At 47.3% G+C, this 19,573-nt stretch overlaps 1 protein-coding gene across 2 annotated transcripts in view; it reads right to left on the minus strand.

The window, feature by feature from the left end:
• LOC140194867 (solute carrier family 49 member A3-like) overlaps nucleotides 1-4,352 on the minus strand; it is a 75,527-nt gene extending 71,175 nt beyond the window's left edge. For both annotated transcript variants that reach the window (XM_072252148.1, XM_072252150.1), the window contains exon 1: nucleotides 4,222-4,352. In XM_072252148.1, the coding sequence (XP_072108249.1) occupies nucleotides 4,222-4,323 (102 nt within the window). In that variant the 5' untranslated portion in view covers nucleotides 4,324-4,352. The remainder of the gene's footprint in view (nucleotides 1-4,221) is intronic.
• Nucleotides 4,353-19,573: the final 15,221 nt, after the last annotated feature.

Consider the following 19,573-nt stretch of genomic DNA (forward strand, 5'->3'; position numbering starts at 1 on the left):
GGAAAGATGTGCTTAGTGGTGGGATCCTGTTGGAGGTGGCGGAAGTTACGGAGAATAATATGTTGGACCCGGAGGCTGGTGGGGTGGTAGGTGAGGACCAGGGGAACCCTATTCCTAGTGGGGTGGCAGTGAGAGCAGATGTACGTGAAATGGGGGAGATGCGTTTGAGAGCAGAGTTGACAGTGGAGGAAGGGAAGCCCCATTCTTTAAAAAAGGAGGACATCTCCAGAGAAAGCAGGATCTCCCAGTGGCCACACATTTTAATTCCACGTCCCATTCCCATTCTGACATGTCTATCCACGGCCTCCTCTACTGTAAAGATGAAGCCACACTCAGGTTGGAGGAACAAAACCTCAGATTCCGTCTGCGTAGCCTCCAACCTGATGGCATGAACATCGACTTCTCCAACTTCCGCTAATGCCCCACCTCCCCCTCGTACCCCATCTGTTATTTATTTTTATACACACATTCTTTCTCTCACTCTCCTTTTTCTCCCTCTGTCCCTCTGAACATACCCCTTGCCCATCCTCTGGGTTCCCCCCCCCCCCCATCTTTCTTCCCGGACCTCCTGTCCCATGATTCTCTCGTATCCCTTTTGCCTATCACCTGTCCAGCTCTTGGCTGCATCCCTCCCCCTCCTGTCTTCTCCTATCATTTTGGATCACCCCCTCCCCCTCCAACTTTCAAATCTCTTGCTCACTCTTCCTTCAGTTAGTCCTGTTGAAGGGTCTCGGCCTGAAACGTCGACTGTACCTCTTCCTAGAGATGCTGCCTGGCCTGCTGCGTTCACCAGCAACTTTGATGTGTGTCACTATGAAAAAATACTGGTTTTATAGTACTGTAGTAGTATTGGTAACGTTATAATTTGCTCTGTATTTCATTTAAATACATAATTTGTTACTCAGTTAAACAGTAGTTTGTCTTATACCATTTTAACTATTTCTATGAAACTTTAAGCTAATTGGGGCAGCTGCTTAACTGGGCCAAAACGTACTGGCTCGGGTGTGTTCCAACTAATTGGAATCCAGTGTAACTGGGCTAGTTTGTTAGTCGAGTGGTATTTAAACATTGCATCAGTATCACAAGGAATCATTTACAGTAGCCTTGGTAAGTCCCGTGTATCCTGTGGGCAAGATGTACGGTTAGCTGAGAACTTCCTTTGCATAGGAAAGACTGAATTAAGCAATTCAACCTGATGACTTACAAATCAACCAGAAACAACCAGGGTGAACAGTGTCAGTGGCAACTGTTAAACTACAGACCCCAATTCAATTACCAACACTCTACCTGGATTCTCCATCACTGCATATCCTTTCTTTACCAGCGTTTTAAATGCACACCCTGCTTTGTTCTATCAGCTGAGAGATGCATGTGACTCATTCCTCAAGAGTCAACATAATTTTCTGCTTACATTTCAAAAATGCTTCCTTTTTATCATTTGACACAAAACTGAAGCAAAAGTGAACAAACTTACAACTGAAGAGAAACTGAATATGAATTAAACCGGTCAAAACACAGAACCAACAAATAAGACCAAAACGATGGTGAGAATACACAATATAGTCACCATTTAATCCAGAATAATTCTGCTCTCTATGTAACACACAGGCCACGCTGCTGTAGATATAAATCATCCCTCCTGAAGTATCTCAGCAAGGATCAAGTAATCCCTGATCCTGAGGGATTTGCCAAGGACCAGCGACAACTCAAGTCATCCCCATTTCTAAAAAAACCATGAACTCGGTGTGGAGCTGAGGGTTTCATTTCCTAAGCACTCTTCCTCAGATAGTCAAAAGCCCTCTGGAGAGTACTGAGTTTTACCATCGATACCGTTGAAGAGGTGGCTCCCCAGGTCCAGGAGACCCTCTACTTTCCAGTGATGAGCACTTGGCCTTTGATTTCAGAGGTCTTTTTGTGCAGCTTCACTAAGGGTCTTTAGAAGTGTTATCTGTAAAAAGCCATTCTATTTATTCAGTGTGGAAGCAGGTCTTGTAACCCACGGATCAGTTTGGTTGAAGGGCCAGTCTACAGGAACAGGCCCTTCAGCCCACAATGTTGTACTGATCCATAGCACATTACAGACAATTCAACTCACAATGTTGTGCTGATTCAATTAAATTAGTAACAACATGGGCAACTTAACTAATCTCTACTGCTCACAAAATGTCCAGATCCTTCCAGTTTTGTCACATTCATGTGCCAATCTCTTAAAAGTCTGTGTTTGACTCCACCACTGCCCCAGGCAGCACATTCCAAGAACCCACCACTCTCTGTGTAATAAAAACTTGCCTCTCACATCTCCTTTGAAATTACCTTAAATGCATGCCTTCTGGTATTAGACAATTCAACCCTGGGAAATATCAGGGGATATTTGTGTGACGTTCTGCATAGGTATGTCCCAATGAGACAGGGAAAGGATGGTACAGTACAGGAACCATGGTGTACAAAGGCTGTTGAAAATCTAGTCAAGAAAAAAAGAAAAGCTAATGAAAGGTTCAGAAACCTAGATAATGATAGAGATCTAAAAGATTATAAGGCTGGCAGGAAGGATCTTAAGAATGAAATTAGGAGAGCCAGAAGGAGCCATGAGAAGGCCTTTGCAAGCAGGATTAAGGGAAACCCCAAGGCATTCCACAAGTATGTGAAGAGCAAGAGGGTAAGACGTGAGAGAATAGGACCAATCAAGTGTGACAGTGGGAAAGTGTGTATGGAACCAGAGGAGGAGGCAGAGGTACTTAATGAATACTTTGCTTCAGTATTCACTACAGAAAAGGATCTTGGCGAATGTAGGGATGACTTACAGCTGATTGAAAAGCTTGAGCATATAGACATTAAGAAAGAGAATGTGCTGGAGCTTTTGTAATGTATCAAGTTGGATAAGTCACCGGGACCGAACGAGATGTACCCCAGGCTAATGTGGGAGGCAAGGGAGAAGATTGTTGAGCCTCTGGCGATGATCTTTGCATCATCAATGGGGACGGGAGAGGTTCTGGAGGATATTGTTCCCTTATTCAAGAAAGGGGGTAGAGATAGCCCAGGAAATTACAGACCAGTGAGTCTTACTTCAGTGGTTGGTAAGTTGATGGAGAAGATCCTGAGAGGCAGGATTTATGAATATTTGGAGAGGCATAATATGATTAGGAAAAATCAGCATGGCTTTGTCAAAGACAGGTCGTGCCTTACGAGTCTGATTGAATTTTTTGAGGATGTGACTAAACACATTAATGAAGATAGAGCAGTAGATGTAGTGTATATGAATTTAAGCAAGGCATTTGATAAGGTACACCAAGCAAGTATTATTGAAAAAGTAAGGAGGCATGGGATCCAAGGGGACATTGCTTTGTGGATCCAGAACTGGCTTGCCCACAGAAGGCAAAGAGTGGTTGTAGATGGGTCATATTCTGCATGGAGGTCAGTCACCAGTGGAGTGCTTCAGGGATCTGTTCTGGGACCCCTCCTCTTTGTGATTTTTATAAATGACATGGATGAGGAACTGGAGGGATGGGTTAGTAAATTTGCTGATGACACAAAGGCTGGGGGTGTTGTGGATAGTGTGGAGGGCTGTCAGAGGTTACAGCGGGACATTGATAGGATGCAAAACTGGGCTGAGAAATGGCAGGTGGAGTTCGACCCAGATAAGTATGAGGTGGTTCATTTTGGTAGGTCAAATATGATGGCAGAATATAGTATTAATTGTAAGACTCTTGGCAGTGTGAAGGATCAGAGGGATCTTGGGGTCCGAGTCCATAGGACGATCAAAGCAGTTGCGCAGGTTGACCCTGTGGTTAAGAAGGCGTACGGTGTATTGGCCTTCATCAATCGTGGGATTGAATTTAAGAGCCGAGAGGTAATGTTACAGCTAGCTAGGACCCTATAGTCAGGTCAGGTCAGGTCAGGTCAGGTCGGGTCCGGTCACTGGTCTGAGTGCTCCTGGTACCATGTAACCCAGTACTACCTGTCGCATGGTCGGCTGCTCGGCGACTAAACCGGTTCCCCCACTAGGCTTGCCTGCTGAGGAGGGTGGCTAGACACCCTGCAGGACGGGAAACAAGAGCTGTCAAAGGGAGTCAATGGCCATCTAGCAAACCCGTGCCGTGAAGCGCGGAAACGACATCCCCTACATCGAAGCCCGGTCTGGCCAATCACTTCAACAGGACTTCCCCCAGCCGGCTTGGACCCCACCGTGCCGCTGGATCCGGGACGGGATGTCACCTCACTTACCATTGCATTGGAGCAGCTGAGGGCACAGGTGGCGAACAGGATCAGCCACCGGCGCCGGTAGGTGCGGTATCCGGGCGCAGGTCCCGGTGTCTCCGTCTCCATCGCCACCGCTCTCGCGCCGGCCGCCACGCCGCCCGCACCTGCGCAGTAGTGGGGCGATAGCCCCGCTCAGCCCACTATGACCTCATCGGATGACGAGGGCCAATCAGAAGGCAGAACGCCCGAGAATAGCGCAAAACCCGGGCTGGAGTTCTAAAGTGGGACTGCCAGCGCAATCCAAAACCCGGAAACGGAGTATTCAAATTGGACCGCTAGTGCATTCCAAAACACGGAGCCTGAGTTACAGGCGGGGTCTGTCAGCAGAATCGAAAACTCAGAGTCGAGGTAACGGTGCAATCTGAAACTCGGAGCTGGAGTTACAAAGTGGGACGGTCAGCGCAATCCAAAACCCGGAACCGGAGTTCCAAGAGGGATTTCCAGTACAATCCAAAACCCGGAACCGGAGTTCCAGGAGGGATTTCCAGTACAATCCAAAATCCGGAACCAGTGTTCCAGGAGGGGTTTCCAGCGCAATCCAAAACCCGGAGGCGGGATTATCAACGCAATCGAAAAATCGGAGCCGGAGTAATAGGCGGGTCCGCCCGTGCAATCGAAAACGCGGAATCTGAGTCACAGGCGGATCCGCCAGTACAATCTATCGCGCCTACAATTAGAATCAGAATCCTTTATTATCGCCAAGTATGTGGACACATACAGGGAATTTGATGCCGTTTCCCTGAGCAGTTCCCGGACTTGCAACCGAATCACTGGCTCAGCGTCCCGCCCCGCCGCAGCGATCTGTCTACTTTTGCAACCAATCCGTTTATATATACAGCCCAATCTATTACCTTGGAATGTTCATACGCACAGTAATGATGTAAGAAATAAAAACAAAAGCAATCACACAAAAATGCTGGAGGAACTCAGCAGGTCAGGCAGCATCTATGGAGGACAATCCTCCAGCATTTTGTGGGACATGGGAGCAGAATTTGCCCATTTGGCCCATAGAGTCTGCTCCGCAATTCAATCCTGACTGATCCATCTAACTTATCCTGCTCAACCCCAGTTCCCGGCCTCTCCCCATAACCTTTGATGCCATGTCCAATCAAGAACCTATTAATCTCTGCCTTAAATACACCCAGCAACCTGGTCTCCACAGCTGCATGTGGCAATAAATTCCACAAATTCACCACCCTCTGGCTAAAGGAATTTCTCCGCACCTCTGTTTTGAAAAGGTGCCCCTCTATCCTGAGGCTGTGCCCTCTTGTTCTAGACTCTCCCACCATGGGAAACATCCTTTCCACATCTGCTCTGTCTAGGTCTTTCAACATTCAAAAGGTTTCAATGAATCCATCCTTCTGACTTCCAGCGAGTACAGACCCAGAGCCATCAAACATTTTTTACATGATAACCCATTCATTCCTGGACCCCCTCCAATGCTAGCACACCTTTTCTAAGATGAGGGGCCCAAAACTGTTACAATACTCAAGGTGATGGCTCACCAGTGCCTTATAAAGCCTCAGCATCACATCCCTGCTCTTGTATTCTGGACCTCTTGAAATGAATGTTCTACATGACATTTGCCTTCCTCACCAAAGACTCAACTTGCAAGTTAACCTTCGAGGTGTTCTGCACAAGGACTCCCAAGTCCGTTTGCATCTCAGATTCCTGGATTTTCTCCCCGTTTAGAAAATAGTCCGCACATTTATTTCCACTACCAAAATGTTGGCCTCTGTCCATTACTCTGAAAATTTTCTGCTTCTTTGATGTTACCTCACATTATGTTGATGCCTTACAATATGAGAGACATTCAATAATCAGAACACAATTGTACACAATTCTCCAGGGATCCAATTTCCCCCGGGGATCAATAAAGTATGACTATGACTACGACTATGACTATGAGATCAAAGTTCAAAGTAAATTTAGTATCATCTTTTTACAGGCAGCTACAGGAAAACAAAAGAATCCATGAAAAAGCCACACAATAAAAGCCGACAAACACCAATGTGCGAAAGAGTACAAACCGTGCAAATAAAACAGGAATACCATGGGCTGCAAGGTCCCCAAAAGTGAGCCCACAGTGAGCCTGCAGAGAAGAATGCTGTATCCGTACACAGGTGAGCAACAAATGGTGAGGAGTAGTTCCTCCATACAGAGGGTGGGGGGATATGGAATGGACATGCCAAAGGCAGGAACAGTTACAACACTTAAAAGGCATTTGCATGGCAGAGGAGACAGATGCAGACCCAGTTCAGGCAAACACAATTACAAAAGATTCTGCAGATACTGGAAATCCACAGCAACACACACTGGAGCTGGAGGAACTAAGCAGGTCAGGCAGCACCTATAAAAAGGAATACAGAGCCAACATTTTAGGCCAATCAGGTACAGGTGATTGAGTGAATATACTGGGGAACAGGTACAGGTGATTGGGTGAATACACTGGTGAACAGGTAGTGGTGATAAGAACATAAGAACATAAGAAATAGGAGCAGGAGTTGGCCATCTGGCCCGTTGAGCCTGCTCCGCCATTCAATAAGATCATGGCTGATCTGGCCGTGGACTCATCTCCACCCACCTGCCTTTTTCCTATAACCCTTACTTCCCCTACTATGCAAAAATCTATCCAACCTTGTCTTAAATGTACTTACTGAGGTAGCCTCCACTGCTTCATTGGGCAGAGAATTCCACAGGTGCACCAATCGCCGGGAAAAGTAGTTTCTCCTTATCTCCATCCTAAATTTACTTCCTCCAATCTTGCTATGTCCTCTAGTTCTAGTTTCACCCACCAGAGGAAACAACTTTCCTGCCTCTATCTTATATATCCCTTTCATAATTTTATATGTTTCTATAAGATCTGTTCTTATTCTTCTGAATTTTAACAAGTACAGTCCCAGGCAACTCAACCTCTTCTCATCGTCTAACCCCTTCATCCCTGGAATCAACCTGGTGAACCTCCTCTGCACTGCCTCCAAAGTCAGTATATCCTTCTTCAAGTAAGGAGACCAGAACTGCACACAGTACTCCAGGTGCAGCCTCACCAGTACCCTGTACAGCTGCAGCATAACCTCCCTGCTCTTAAATTCAATCCCTCTAACAATGAAGTCCAGCATTCCATTTGCCTTCTTGATAGCCTGCTGCACCTGCAAACCAACCTTTTGTGATTCGTGCACAAGCTCCCAAATCCCTCTGCACAGCAGCATGCTGCAATCTTTTACCATTTAAATAATCTGCTCTTTCACTTTTCCTTCCAAAGTGGATTTTCCTTCCAAATTGTGCTCCATCTGCCAGACCCTTGCTCACTCACTTAACCTATCTATATCTCTCTGCAGACTCTCCATACCTTCTGCACAATTTGCTTTTCCACTCAATTTAGTATCATTAGCAAACTTAGATACACTACACTCAGTCCCCTCTTCCGATCGTTAATATATATAGTGCTCAGTTACAGACCCAGTACCAAGCCCTGCGGCACACCGCTCACCACTGATTTCCAACCAGAGTAACACCATGTATCCCAATTCTCTGCTTTCTATTAGTTAATCAATCCTCTAACCAAACCCCAAATCTATGCATCCTTATCTTATGGATAAGTCTTTTATGTGGCACCTTATCGAATGCCTTCTGGAAATCCAAGTAAATAACATCCATCCAACAAGGGGACCTGAGTTGAGAGTTAAAGGACAAAAGTTTAGGGGTAACATGAGGGGGAACTTCTTTACTCAGGGAGTGGTAGCTGTGTGGAATGAGCTTCCAGCATAAGTGGTTGAGGCAGGTTCGATGTTGTCATTTAAAGTTAAATTGGACAGCTATATGGACAGGAAAGAAATGGAGGGTTATGGGCAGGTCGGTGGGACTAGGTGAGAGTACGAATTTGGCACAGACTAGAAGGGCCGAGATGGCCTGTTTCAATGCTGTAATTGTTATATGGTTATATCTGTTCCCCTCTATCCACTGTGCTCATTATATCCTCAAAGAACTCCAGTTTTTGTCAGACAGGACCTACGATTGCTGAATCCATGCTGCATCTGCCTGAAGGATCCATTTTTTTCCCATTGCCTCGATATTTCCTTTTTAATCATGGCTTCAAGTATTTTCCCAAATACAGATGTGAAACTAACTAGCCTATAGTTGCCTGCCTTTTGCCTACATCCTTTTTTGAACAGTGGCATGACATTCGCCGTCTTCCAATCCACCAGGACCTGCCCAGAGAATTATGTTAAATTATCCGCAAAGCCTCAGCTATAACTTCTTCCATTTCTTTTAGTACTGTGGGATGCATTCCATCAGGACCAGACTAATATATCTTCAGGCCCACAAGTTTGCTCAGCACTACCTCTTTAGTGATAGCTATTGTATCGAGGTCCTCACCTCCCAATGCATCCCTAACAACTCTCTTTGGCATATTAGATGTGTCCTCCACCAACACAAAATAGTCATTCAAAGCCTCTGCCACTTGCTCATTACCGAACATCAATTCCCCCTTCTCGTCCTCCAAGGAACCTACATTCAATTTCGTCACCCTTTTCCACTTTATATAATAAAAATATTCTACTAACTGTATTCAAAGGGAGACGCACCCATAGAGGACAACTGGATCTCTGCCCAAACCAATTGAGAGCTCCAGGACGTGGGGTTGGAAGAGACAAGATAGCACAAGGTTGTCTGCAACTCCTGGTTCACTCTCTCAGTCTGGCCATTAGGTTGGGGGTGGAAGCCAGACAGGAGGCTGGCCGTGGCTCCTACAACAGAGCAGAAAGCCTTCCCAAAGCGGGAAGTGAACTATGGTCCACCATCAGACACTCTGTCTTGAGGAAAGCCATGGAGCATGAACACATCAAAGTTGCTGGTGAATGCAGCAGGCCAGGTGGCATCTCTAGGAGTCTACAGTCGACATTTCAGGCCGAGACCCTTTGTCAGGACTAACTGAAGGAAGAGTGAGTAAGGGATTTGAAAGTTGGAGGGGGAGGGGGAGATTCAAAATGATAGGAGAAGACAGGAGGGGGAGGGATGGAGCCAAGAGCTGGACAGTTGATTGGCAAAAGGGGATACGAGAGGATCATGGGACAGGAGGTCTGGGAAGAAAGACAAGCGGGGGGGGGAACCCAGAGGATGGGCAACCGGTATATTCAGAGGGACAGAGGTAGAAAAATGAGAGTGAGAGAAAGAATGTCTGTATAAAAATAAGTAACAGATGGGGTACGAGTGGGAGGTGGGGCCTAGCGGAAGTTAGAGAAGTCGATGTTCATGCCATCAGGTTGGAGGCTACCCAGACGGAATATAAGGTGTTGTTCCTCCAACCTGAGTGTGGCTTCATCTTTACAGTAGAGGAGGCCGTGGATAGACATGTCAGAATGGGAATGGGACGTGGAATTAAAAGGTGTGGCCACTGGGAGATCCTGCTTTCTCTGGCGGACAGAACGTAGATGTTCAGCAAAGCGGTCTCCCAGTCTGCGTCGGGTCTCGCCAATATATAAAAGGCCACATCGGGAGCACCGGGCGCAGTATATCACCCCAGCCGACTCACAGGTGAGGTGTCGCCTCACCTGGAAGGACTGTTTGGGGCCTTGAATGGTGGTAGGGGAGGAAGTGTAAGGGCATGTGTAGCACTTGTTCCGCTTACACGGATAAGTGCCAGGAGGGAGATCAGTGGGGAGGGATGGGGAGGACGAATGGACAAGGGAGTTGCGTAGGGAGCGATCCCTGCGGAATGCAGAGAGAGGGGGGGAGGGAAAGATGTGCTTAGTGGTGGGATCCCGTTGGAGGTGGCGAAAGTTACGGAGAATAATATGTTGGACCCGAAGGCTGGTGGGGTGGTAGGTGAGGACCAGGGGAACCCTATTCCTGGTGGGGTGGCGGGAGGATGGAGTGAGAGCAGATGTACGTGAAATGGGGGAGATGCGTGTAAGAGCAGAGTTGATAGTGGAGGAAGGGAAGCCCCATTCTTTAAAAAAGGAAGACATCTCCCTCGTCCTAGAATGAAAAGCCTCATCCTGAGAGCCGATGCGGCGGAGACGGAGGATTGCGAGAAGGGGATGGCGTTTTTGCAAGAGACAGGGTGAGAGGAGGAATAGTCCAGATAGCTGTGAGAGTCAGTAGGCTTATAGTAGACATCAGTGGATAAGCTGTCTCCAGAGACAGAGACAGAAATATCTAGAAAGGGGAGGGAGGTATCGGAAATGGACCAGGTAAACTTGAGGGCAGGGTGAAAGTTGGAGGCAAAGTTAATAAAGTCAACGAGTTCTGCATGCGTGCAGGAAGCAGCGCCAATGCAGTCGTCGATGTAGCGAAGGAAAAGTGGGGGACAGATACCAGAATAGGCACGGAACATAGATTGTTCCACAAACCCAACAAAAAGGCAGGCATAGCTAGGACCCATACGGGTGCCCATAGCTACACCTTTAGTTTGGAGGAAGTGGGAGGAGCCAAAGGAGAAATTATTAAGAGTAAGGACTAATTCCGCTAGACGGAGCAGAGTGGTGGTAGAGGGGAACTGATTACGTCTGGAATCCAAAAAGAAGCGTAGAGCTTTGAGACCATCCTGATGGGGATGGAAGTATATAAGGACTGGACATCCATGGTGAAAATAAAGCGGTGGGGTCCAGGGAACTTAAAATCATCGAAAAGTTTAAGAGCGTGAGAAGTTTCACGATCATAGGTCGGAAGGGATTGAACAAGGGGTGATAAAACCGTGTCTAGGTATGCAGAAACGAGTTCGGTGGGGCAGGAGCAAGCTGAGACAATAGGTCGGCCAGGACAGGCAGGTTTGTGGATCTTGGGTAGGAGGTAGAAACGGGAAGTGCGGGGTATGGGAACTATAAGGTTGGTAGCAGTGGATGGGAGATCCCCTGAGCGGATAAAGTCGGTGATGGCGTGGGAGACAATGGCCTGGTGCTCCTTAGTGGGGTCATGATCGAGGGGTAAATAAGAGGAGGTATCCGCGAGTTGTCGCTGTGCCTCGGCAAGGTAGAGGTCAGTACGTCAGACTACAACAGCACCCCCCTTATCGGCGGATTTAATAATAAGGTTAGGATTAGTGCGGAGGGAGTGGAGAGCAGAGCGTTCGGAAGGAGTGAGGTTGGAATTGGAAGAAGGTGCGGTGAAGTCGAGATGGTTGATGCCCCGTCGGCAGTTAGCGATAAAGAGATCCAGAGCAGGCAGAAGACCAGAGCGGGGTGTCCATGAAGAAGAGGAGGGTTGAAGTCGGGAGAAGGGGCCATCGGTGGGGGTGGAAGAGTCCTTGCCGAAGAAGTAGGCTCGGAGACGGAGATGGCGGAAGAAAAGTTCCGCATCGTGGCGAACACGGAACTCGCTGAGGTGTGGGCGAAGGGGGACAAAGGTGAGGCCCTTACTGAGGACAGAGTGTTCTGCCTCTGAGAGTTGAAGGTCGGAGGGGATGGTAAAGACCCGGCACGGATGAGAGCTGGGTTCAGAGGGGGGAGGGGGAGGCTGGGGGTGTCAGTGGAGAGGGGAGGGTTGGGGTGAGAGGAAGATGGAGCCTCTGAGGACCCAGGAGCTGACGGTGGGATCTGAGGGAGACGGGGCTGCGGAGTGGTGGTGGGGGAAGGGGAGACGGGAGTCACAACAGCAGCACATAAAGACCCGGCCTGGAGTTCAAGGCTGGAGTTGCAGTTGGTGGTTGCGCAATCGCTGTGAAGGTGACCATGGTCGTTGCTGGAGTCCGGGTTTTGAATATGCCCTGAGGTGTTGGAACCGGCGAGAACACATGTTGAACAGTGGACATAACAGACCCGCTGGACGGTGTGATGTTCCGAGTGCAGGTGGGAAAGGCAGATACAAGGTCGTGAACATCTTGGGACATAGATGGCCACAAAATTGTCTCTTTATAAACTCCTGAGTCCGTTGAATTCCTGGATGTCCAGCCAGACAGGAGGAGTGACCCTATTCCAACACTTTGGAATGCACAGCAGCAGGGACAACAGCCAGTTGGGAGGTCCCCCATCCGGGCCTGGATCTGTGGGCGGCCCTCAACTCTGCCTTTATTCCCCAGATCACCGGAGCAGTGATACACGAGCGAGGAAGAATCGGCTCTGTATCGGCACTGTCCTCAGATCCTCGAATTGCCAGGAGAGAGCGTTGGCCTTTGTATTCTTGCTGCCTGGACGATAAGTGAGGATGAAATTGAACCGTGTGAAGAGGAGAGCCTACTGGGCTTGATGAGGTTGAGTCTCTTTGAATCCTGAATATAGGAGAGGTTCTTTTGATCTGTCCAGACCAAGAATGGATAGTCTGCCCCCTCCAGCCAGTGTCGCCATTCCTCCAGGGCCTCCTTGACAGCCAGATGTTTCCAACATCATAATTCCTCTTGGTTGGCGTCAAGCAACAAGAAAGAAAGGCACAGGGGTGCAGCCGGCTATCCACAGACGAGCGCTGAGAGAGGACAGCTCCAATCCCTACGTCGGATGCATCCACCTCGACAATGAATGGCTGAGATGGGTCTGGGTGTTGCAGCCGCGAGGCAGCGGTGAAACGTCGCTTCAGCTCGGAAAATGCTTGGTCGGCATCGTCCGTCCAATGGAATCCACTGAGGTCTTCTTGGTGAGCGCATTAATTGGAGACGCGATAGAGCGAAATTCCGGATGAAGTGGCGATAAAAGTTCACAAACCCATGAAGCGCCGCACCTGTTTGACTGTAGATGGTTTGGGCCACTCTGCAACTGCCTGAACTTTACTAGGGTCCATTTGAACACTGGATGAGGTAAGTATATAGCCCAAAAAAGACACCTGATCTTTATGAAATTCACATTTTTCAGACTTAGCGTACAGGTTATTTTCAAGAAGGCGTCTGAGTACTCTCCGGACATGCTGGACGTGCTCCTGATGAGAGCGGGAATAGATAAGGATGTCATCTAGATACACAAACACCAAACTGGTTCAACATGTCCCTGAGCACATCGTTAACCAAGGCTTCAAACATTACAGAATTAGGGGAAGCTGACTGAAGAGAGAACTGTCAGGATTTCCCCCCTGCTGAGGGGTATTCTCTTTTACTAGACGCTTGGAACACAGCAATAGAAACAAGAACCTGTTCTCCGGCGCCGCTCTTATTCCTCCTGAGACAGGCGCATGCGCCCCACTCGCATAGGCACCTCCATGGGCTGGGTGCTGGGTAGTGAGGGAGGGTGAGAGGGCAGGGAAAGACGCTGATCAGGTAGGAAGTTTGAAACGTTCTTTCCCTGTGCCACTCAGTTACCTGGTCGTCAACTCGAATAGCCAGATTAATCAGGTCATCCAGACTGTCCTGCTCAGCCCAGAAAGCGATCTCATGCCAGACCCCTGCGTTCAGTCCACGCTGGAAGGCAGTGATGAGAGATTTCTCATTCCATCCTGTCTCAACTACAAGGAGTTTAACTGCATAGGCTCTCATCGTTCCTCTGCCTTGGCGCAGGTCCAAGAGTCGGTGGGCAGCCTCCTGACCCCGTACTGGAAGATCAAAAACCCTCCTTAGCTTCACCACGGGCCAGATGGTCTGCATCCCAGAGTGCTTAAGGGAGTAGCCCAAGAAATAGTGGATGCATTAGTGATAATTTTTCAAAACTCGTTAGATTCTGGACTAGATCCAAAGGATTGGAGGGTGGCTAATGTAACCCCACTTTTTAAAAAAGGAGGGAGAGAGAAACGGGGGAATTATAGACCGGTTAGCCTAACGTCGGTGGTGGGGAAACTGCTGGAGTCAGTTATCAAAGGTGTGATAACAGCACATTTGGAAAGCGGTGAAATCATCGGACAAAGTCAGCATGGATTTGTGAAAGGAAAATCATGTCTGACGAATCTCATAGAATTTTTTGAGGATGTAACTAGTAGAGTGGATAGGGGAGAACCAGTGGATGTGGTATATTTGGATTTTCAAAAGGCTTTTGACAAGGTCCCACACAGGAAATTAGTGTGCAAACTTAAAGCACACGGTATTGGGGGTATGGTATTGATGTGGATAGAAAATTGGTTGGCAGACAGGAAGCAAAGAGTGGGAATAAACGGGACCTTTTCAAAACGGCAGGCAGTGACTAGTGGGGTACCGCAAGGCTCAGTGCTGGGACCCCAGTTGTTTACAATATATATTAATGACTTGGATGAGGGAATTAAATGCAGCATCTCCAAGTTTGCGATGACACGAAGCTGGGCGGCAGTGTTAGCTGTGAGGAGGATGCTAAGAGGATGCAGGGTGACTTGGATAGGTTAAGTGAGTGGGCAAATTCATGGCAGATGCAATTTAATGTGGATAAATGTGAAGTTATCCACTTTGGTGGCAAAAACAGGAAAACAGATTATTATCTGAATGGTGGCCGATTAGGAAAAGGGGAGGTGCGACGAGAGCTGGGTGTCATTATACATCAGTCATTGAAAGTGGGCATGCAGGTAGAGCAGGTGGTGAAAAAGGCGAATGGTACGCTGGCATTTATAGCAAGAGGATTCAAGAACAGGAGCAGGGAGGTACTACTGCAGTTGTACAAGGCCTTGGTGAGACCACACCTGGAGTATTGTGTGCAATTTTGGTCCCCTAATCTGAGGAAAGACATCCTTCCCATAGAGGGAGTACACAGAAGGTTCACCAGATTGATTCCTGGGATGGCAGGACTTTCATATGATGAAAGACTGGATGAACTAGGCTTATACTCATTGGAATTTAGAAGATTGAGGGGGGATCTGATTGAAACGTATAAAATCTTAAAGGGATTGGACAGGCTAGATGCAGGAAGATTGTTCCCGATGTTGGGGAAGTCCAGAACGAGGGGTCACAGTTTGAGGATGAAGGGGAGGCCTTTTAGGACCGAGATTAGGAAAAACTTCTTCACACAGAGAGTGGTGAATCTGTGGAATTCTCTGCCACAAGAAACAGTTGAGGCCAGTTCATTGGCTATATTTAAGAGGGAGTTAGATATGGCCCTTGTGACTAAAGGGATCAGAGGGTATGGAGGGAAGGCTGGTACAGGGTTCTGAGTTGGATGATCAGCCATGATCATACTGAATGGTGGTGCAGGCTCGAAGGGCCGAATGGCCTGCTCCTGCACCTATTTTCTATGTTTCTATCTATGTTAAATGTTGGAACAACTGAGCTGCAGGGTATCCTTGCTCCCGTAAAGCATTGAACAGGCTGAGTGGAGGTCCGTCAGGAAGATTGACCACGTACGCCAATTTTCGCGCATCATCACCAAAATGACCAGGCTGGGCTTGGAATGTCAGCTCGCATTGGGTAATAAAATTCCTGCAACCATCGGGATCACCAGAATATCTGCCTGGTGGTGGAATACTCGGTTCCCGTACGGTTGTGGGAGTCGGCTCTGGTTCGGGTGCGGGAGCGGGAGCATTAGTAGCAGAGATTTTAGGGGCAGCAGAAAAGGAGGACTTGCGAGATGCTGGGAGTGGGACTGAGGTGGCCTGAAGCTGTTGAATTGAGTTGGCGAGAACGTTAATGTGTCAGCTGATGCTGGCTGTTCACAGTAAGTTCGTAGACGGCGACCGTGAGTGCGGAAATCACAGACACCAGAGCCCGATTGTCTGTGGTGAGCTGTCGAACAGTTGCTGCTTGGGACGATACCTGTTCCTCTAGGTGAGACTGGGCTTGTCGGCATGAGGTTATCTGCCTCTTTGCTTCCATAACTTCACTGAGAACAGATTCCATTGCCTGTAGCTTGTCTCCTACCTGACCAATGAATCTCACAGCCAAGTTCAGCTGCTCTCTCTCTGCTGGGTCCATCTTTCTGGAAGAGACTTGCTGTTACCAGGTTCGGATACGGCCCAAGTGCAGAGTGAGAGGCACTGAAGCAGGTCAATAGTTCACAGGCTTTAATACAAAGTGTTAAAGGAAAAACAAAACAATAAACACTAGGTTAAAACAGAGCCATTAATGAAAACTCTCAAAGGAAGCCTACACTGTGGCTGAAAAGAACATTAAATGAATACCGCTAGTCTTCAGAGTCAGTTGACTCGACAGCCCAATTTCTCAGGGAATGCCTAATGCAAATAGGCAGCGAAGCGTTGCTGTGCTCTGTCCAAGTCTCGACAAGCACTATGACGACAAGTATGGAGTTAAATAATATCACGATTTAATAATAATTAGCTGACAGGTGCATATTCACAAGCACAATTGCCATATCTACTGCATTGCCAAATCCGTGGTCGTGACACAAATGGTCTTATCAGTGAGCTCCAATGTTGCCCATTAGACTGTTTCATGAGAATGGGCCCTTATCTTTTTTTGTTTCTTTACTAACCATATAGTTAAATTAAGAATTATAAAGCTCAATTGTTTGATTGCATATTGTGTATTATTTGTTATTTCGGGGTACTGATTTATAACAGGGGACACATCGTGCAACATCCACTCAAACAAGATTTCTTAAGTTTGGCCGGGCCGAGGGCTGTCTTCCCCTAGATTAAGCCACTAGCCGAACCGACAGTTAAATATACGAGGGGTGATTGATAAGTTCGTGGCTCAAGGTAGAAGGAGTCAATTTTAGAAAACCTAGCACATTTATTTTTCAATATAGTCCCCTCCTATATGTACACACTTAGTCCAGCGGTCTTGGACCTCCATGAAGTGCCCGGCCTAAGGTAGAAGGAGATGAGTTATACGGCTCTCATTACATGAACGTGCAGTTCAACTCTGAGTGATTATGCAGAAAGTTAGAAGTTAATAACTCATCAGGGGTGATTGAGAAGTTCTTGGCTTAAGGTAGAAGGAGATGAGTTATTAACTTCAAACTTTCTGCATAATCACTCAGAGTTGAACTGCATGTGCATGTAACGAGAGCCGTATAACTCATCTCCTTCTACCTTAGACCACGAACTTATCAATCACCCCTCATAGATGCTGCCTGCTGAGTTCCCCCAGCATTTTGTGTGTGTTGCTTTGATTTCTAGCATCCGTAGATTTTCTCTTAGTTTGTGCTGAGAATAGAGGAGCATCCTTTTAGAATGGAGATGAGGAGGAATTTCTGTTGATAGAGGATGGTGAATCTGTGGAATTCTTTGCCACAGACAGCTGAAGAGGCCAAGTCTTTATGTATATGTAGAGCAGAGATTAACAGATCCTTGATTGAACAGGGTATGAAGAGATAAGGGGAGAAGGCAGGAGATTGGGGCTGAGAGAAAAATTGGATCAGCTGTGATGATTATTTTCTCACTGTTACCATCAGATAGGAGGTACACACTCGGTGATTCAGGAACAGCTTCTTCCCCTCTGCCATCCGATTCCTAAATGGACATTGAATCTTTGGACACTACCTCACTTTATTTTAATATACAGTATTTCTGTTTATGCACTTTTTAAAATCTATTCAATATAGAATATTGTAATTGATTTACTTGTTATTTTTATTTTATTTATTACCATTATTTGTCTCTCTCTGCCAGATTATGTATTGCATAGAACTGCTGCTGCTAAGTTAACAAATTTCACGTCACATGCCAGTGATAATAAACCTGATTCTGATTCTGATGAAAACTTGATGGGACAAATGGCCCAAGTCTTCTTCTATATCTTATGGTCTTATCGACTGGAAAGAGACACTAACAAGGATGCTGGCAGAACAGCAATGGTTGGAGTTTCTGGGGGCAATTCGGAAGGTGCAGGATAGATACATCCCAAAAAAGTATTCTGAGGGCAGAATGACACTACCATGGCTCACAAGGGACAAGCACCATCCCGTTTGAGGATTGGAGGTGAGGTTCCAGCTGATTTCGCTCACCCTCCCGCATGGTCACTCCTCTCTCCCCAGAGCCTGCTCCAGTTGTTGTGTTTCATGTCTGCGAGCCTTGCAGCGATTTGCTCTAATATGAGGAACTGAGACAGAGGCTTTGGGCCTACTCTGGCTACTGAAGGTGAGTGACAGCTTACTGGTGGTTCAAAAGGCAAGTTATTTGACAAAAAACATTATTAATAACCTTTTTTGAAGTAAGTTATGGTGAACTATCACCACAAACAGAAGTGGAGGCGAAGCTGATTCAAAGACGAAGCGTAATGTGTTCAAGAAGGGCTCACATACAGACATGATACCACTGTTGGAGATGGAGTTGGAGTGTTTGATTCAGTTAGGGGGAGCACAGAGGAATTTCTATGCCCACCACTTTAAGGCCTTGGTGAGCAGGATTAAGGAAAATATGAAGGCATTCTACATGAAGAGCAAGAGGATGAGCTGTGTGAGAATAGGACCAATCAGGAGAGTGGAAGCATGTGCATGGAAACAGAGGAGGTACTTAATTCAGTATTCACCAGTGGCAATTGTGGGGATGACTTACAGCGGATAGAAATGCTTGAGTGTAGAGATATTAATGTAATGCCCTGGTTCATATCTTTACCGTTTTACAGTATGCATTTCACTTTGGAAGCTCTGTAAGAGCAGCTTGTTTCATTTGCTTTGTCCCCAGCCTGTTTGGGTTATTGTTGAAGATAGGGATGATGTGGAATGTGTGCCATCCAATTAGCAAGAGGTTTTCTCGGTGAGGGGCAAGAGATGGAGAGAGAAGACGATGGGGAGAACTGGTCGTGGCATACGATCCTGTAGGAGACCCATTTGTTCGAGATGGATTGTGAGCAATGTTTAGAAGGTGGATTGGGCATTCACATTGACTGAGGGCCCAGCGCGTGAGTGACAGGAAGTTCAAGATGAGCTCCAACTTGTGCACATTTGACTGTTTAATCAGAATGGGCCCTTTTCTTTTTGTTATTCTTTACTAACCCTTTAGTTAAGATTCATAAGTATAATTTCTTTCATCATATGCAGTGTACTGTCGGTTATTTGACGGCACTAATTAGCCACAGGGTAGTAAATTACACAGCACCCACACAAACCGGGGTTTGGGGTGGGGGAGTGTCTCAATCTGGCCAGTTTGATGGGGCCGGAGAGGGTCTTCCCTGGACTTCCCTATACATGGTTATGGACGCTGCAGGGGTTGACGGTGGTTCGAATCCACGGGGTTACTGGTAATGAATACATGTGTATTGAGTGGGGTAGCCATTCGCATTCCTGATGAATTGTTAATTCCAACTTTAAGTACCGTTAAAGCCGTAGGAGTAGTTATGATTGTGGAGCGGAGGTTTGACAAAATGGCGAGTAAAGACTTTGTTTCAGTTCAGTCAAGCGCTGACGTAACAGCAGTGGAACTGCCTGGTACTAATGGGGCCCGGGGGGTGGTGGGGGAGCTGCTGTGGGCTGTCCATACGTTCCGGGAGGAGGGGAGTGTAGGCGAGGGGGCTGAATCAGAAGCCGAGTCTCCTGTAGCTGGAGACGGAGACTTCAAAGACAGGTTGCTCTTGTTTCTGTAGAGCGAGGGGAAGGAGTGGTCTGAT

This window comes from Mobula birostris, chromosome 3 (genome assembly GCF_030028105.1).
Source record: "Mobula birostris isolate sMobBir1 chromosome 3, sMobBir1.hap1, whole genome shotgun sequence".
In the NCBI taxonomy this organism is placed as follows: domain Eukaryota; kingdom Metazoa; phylum Chordata; class Chondrichthyes; order Myliobatiformes; family Myliobatidae; genus Mobula; species Mobula birostris.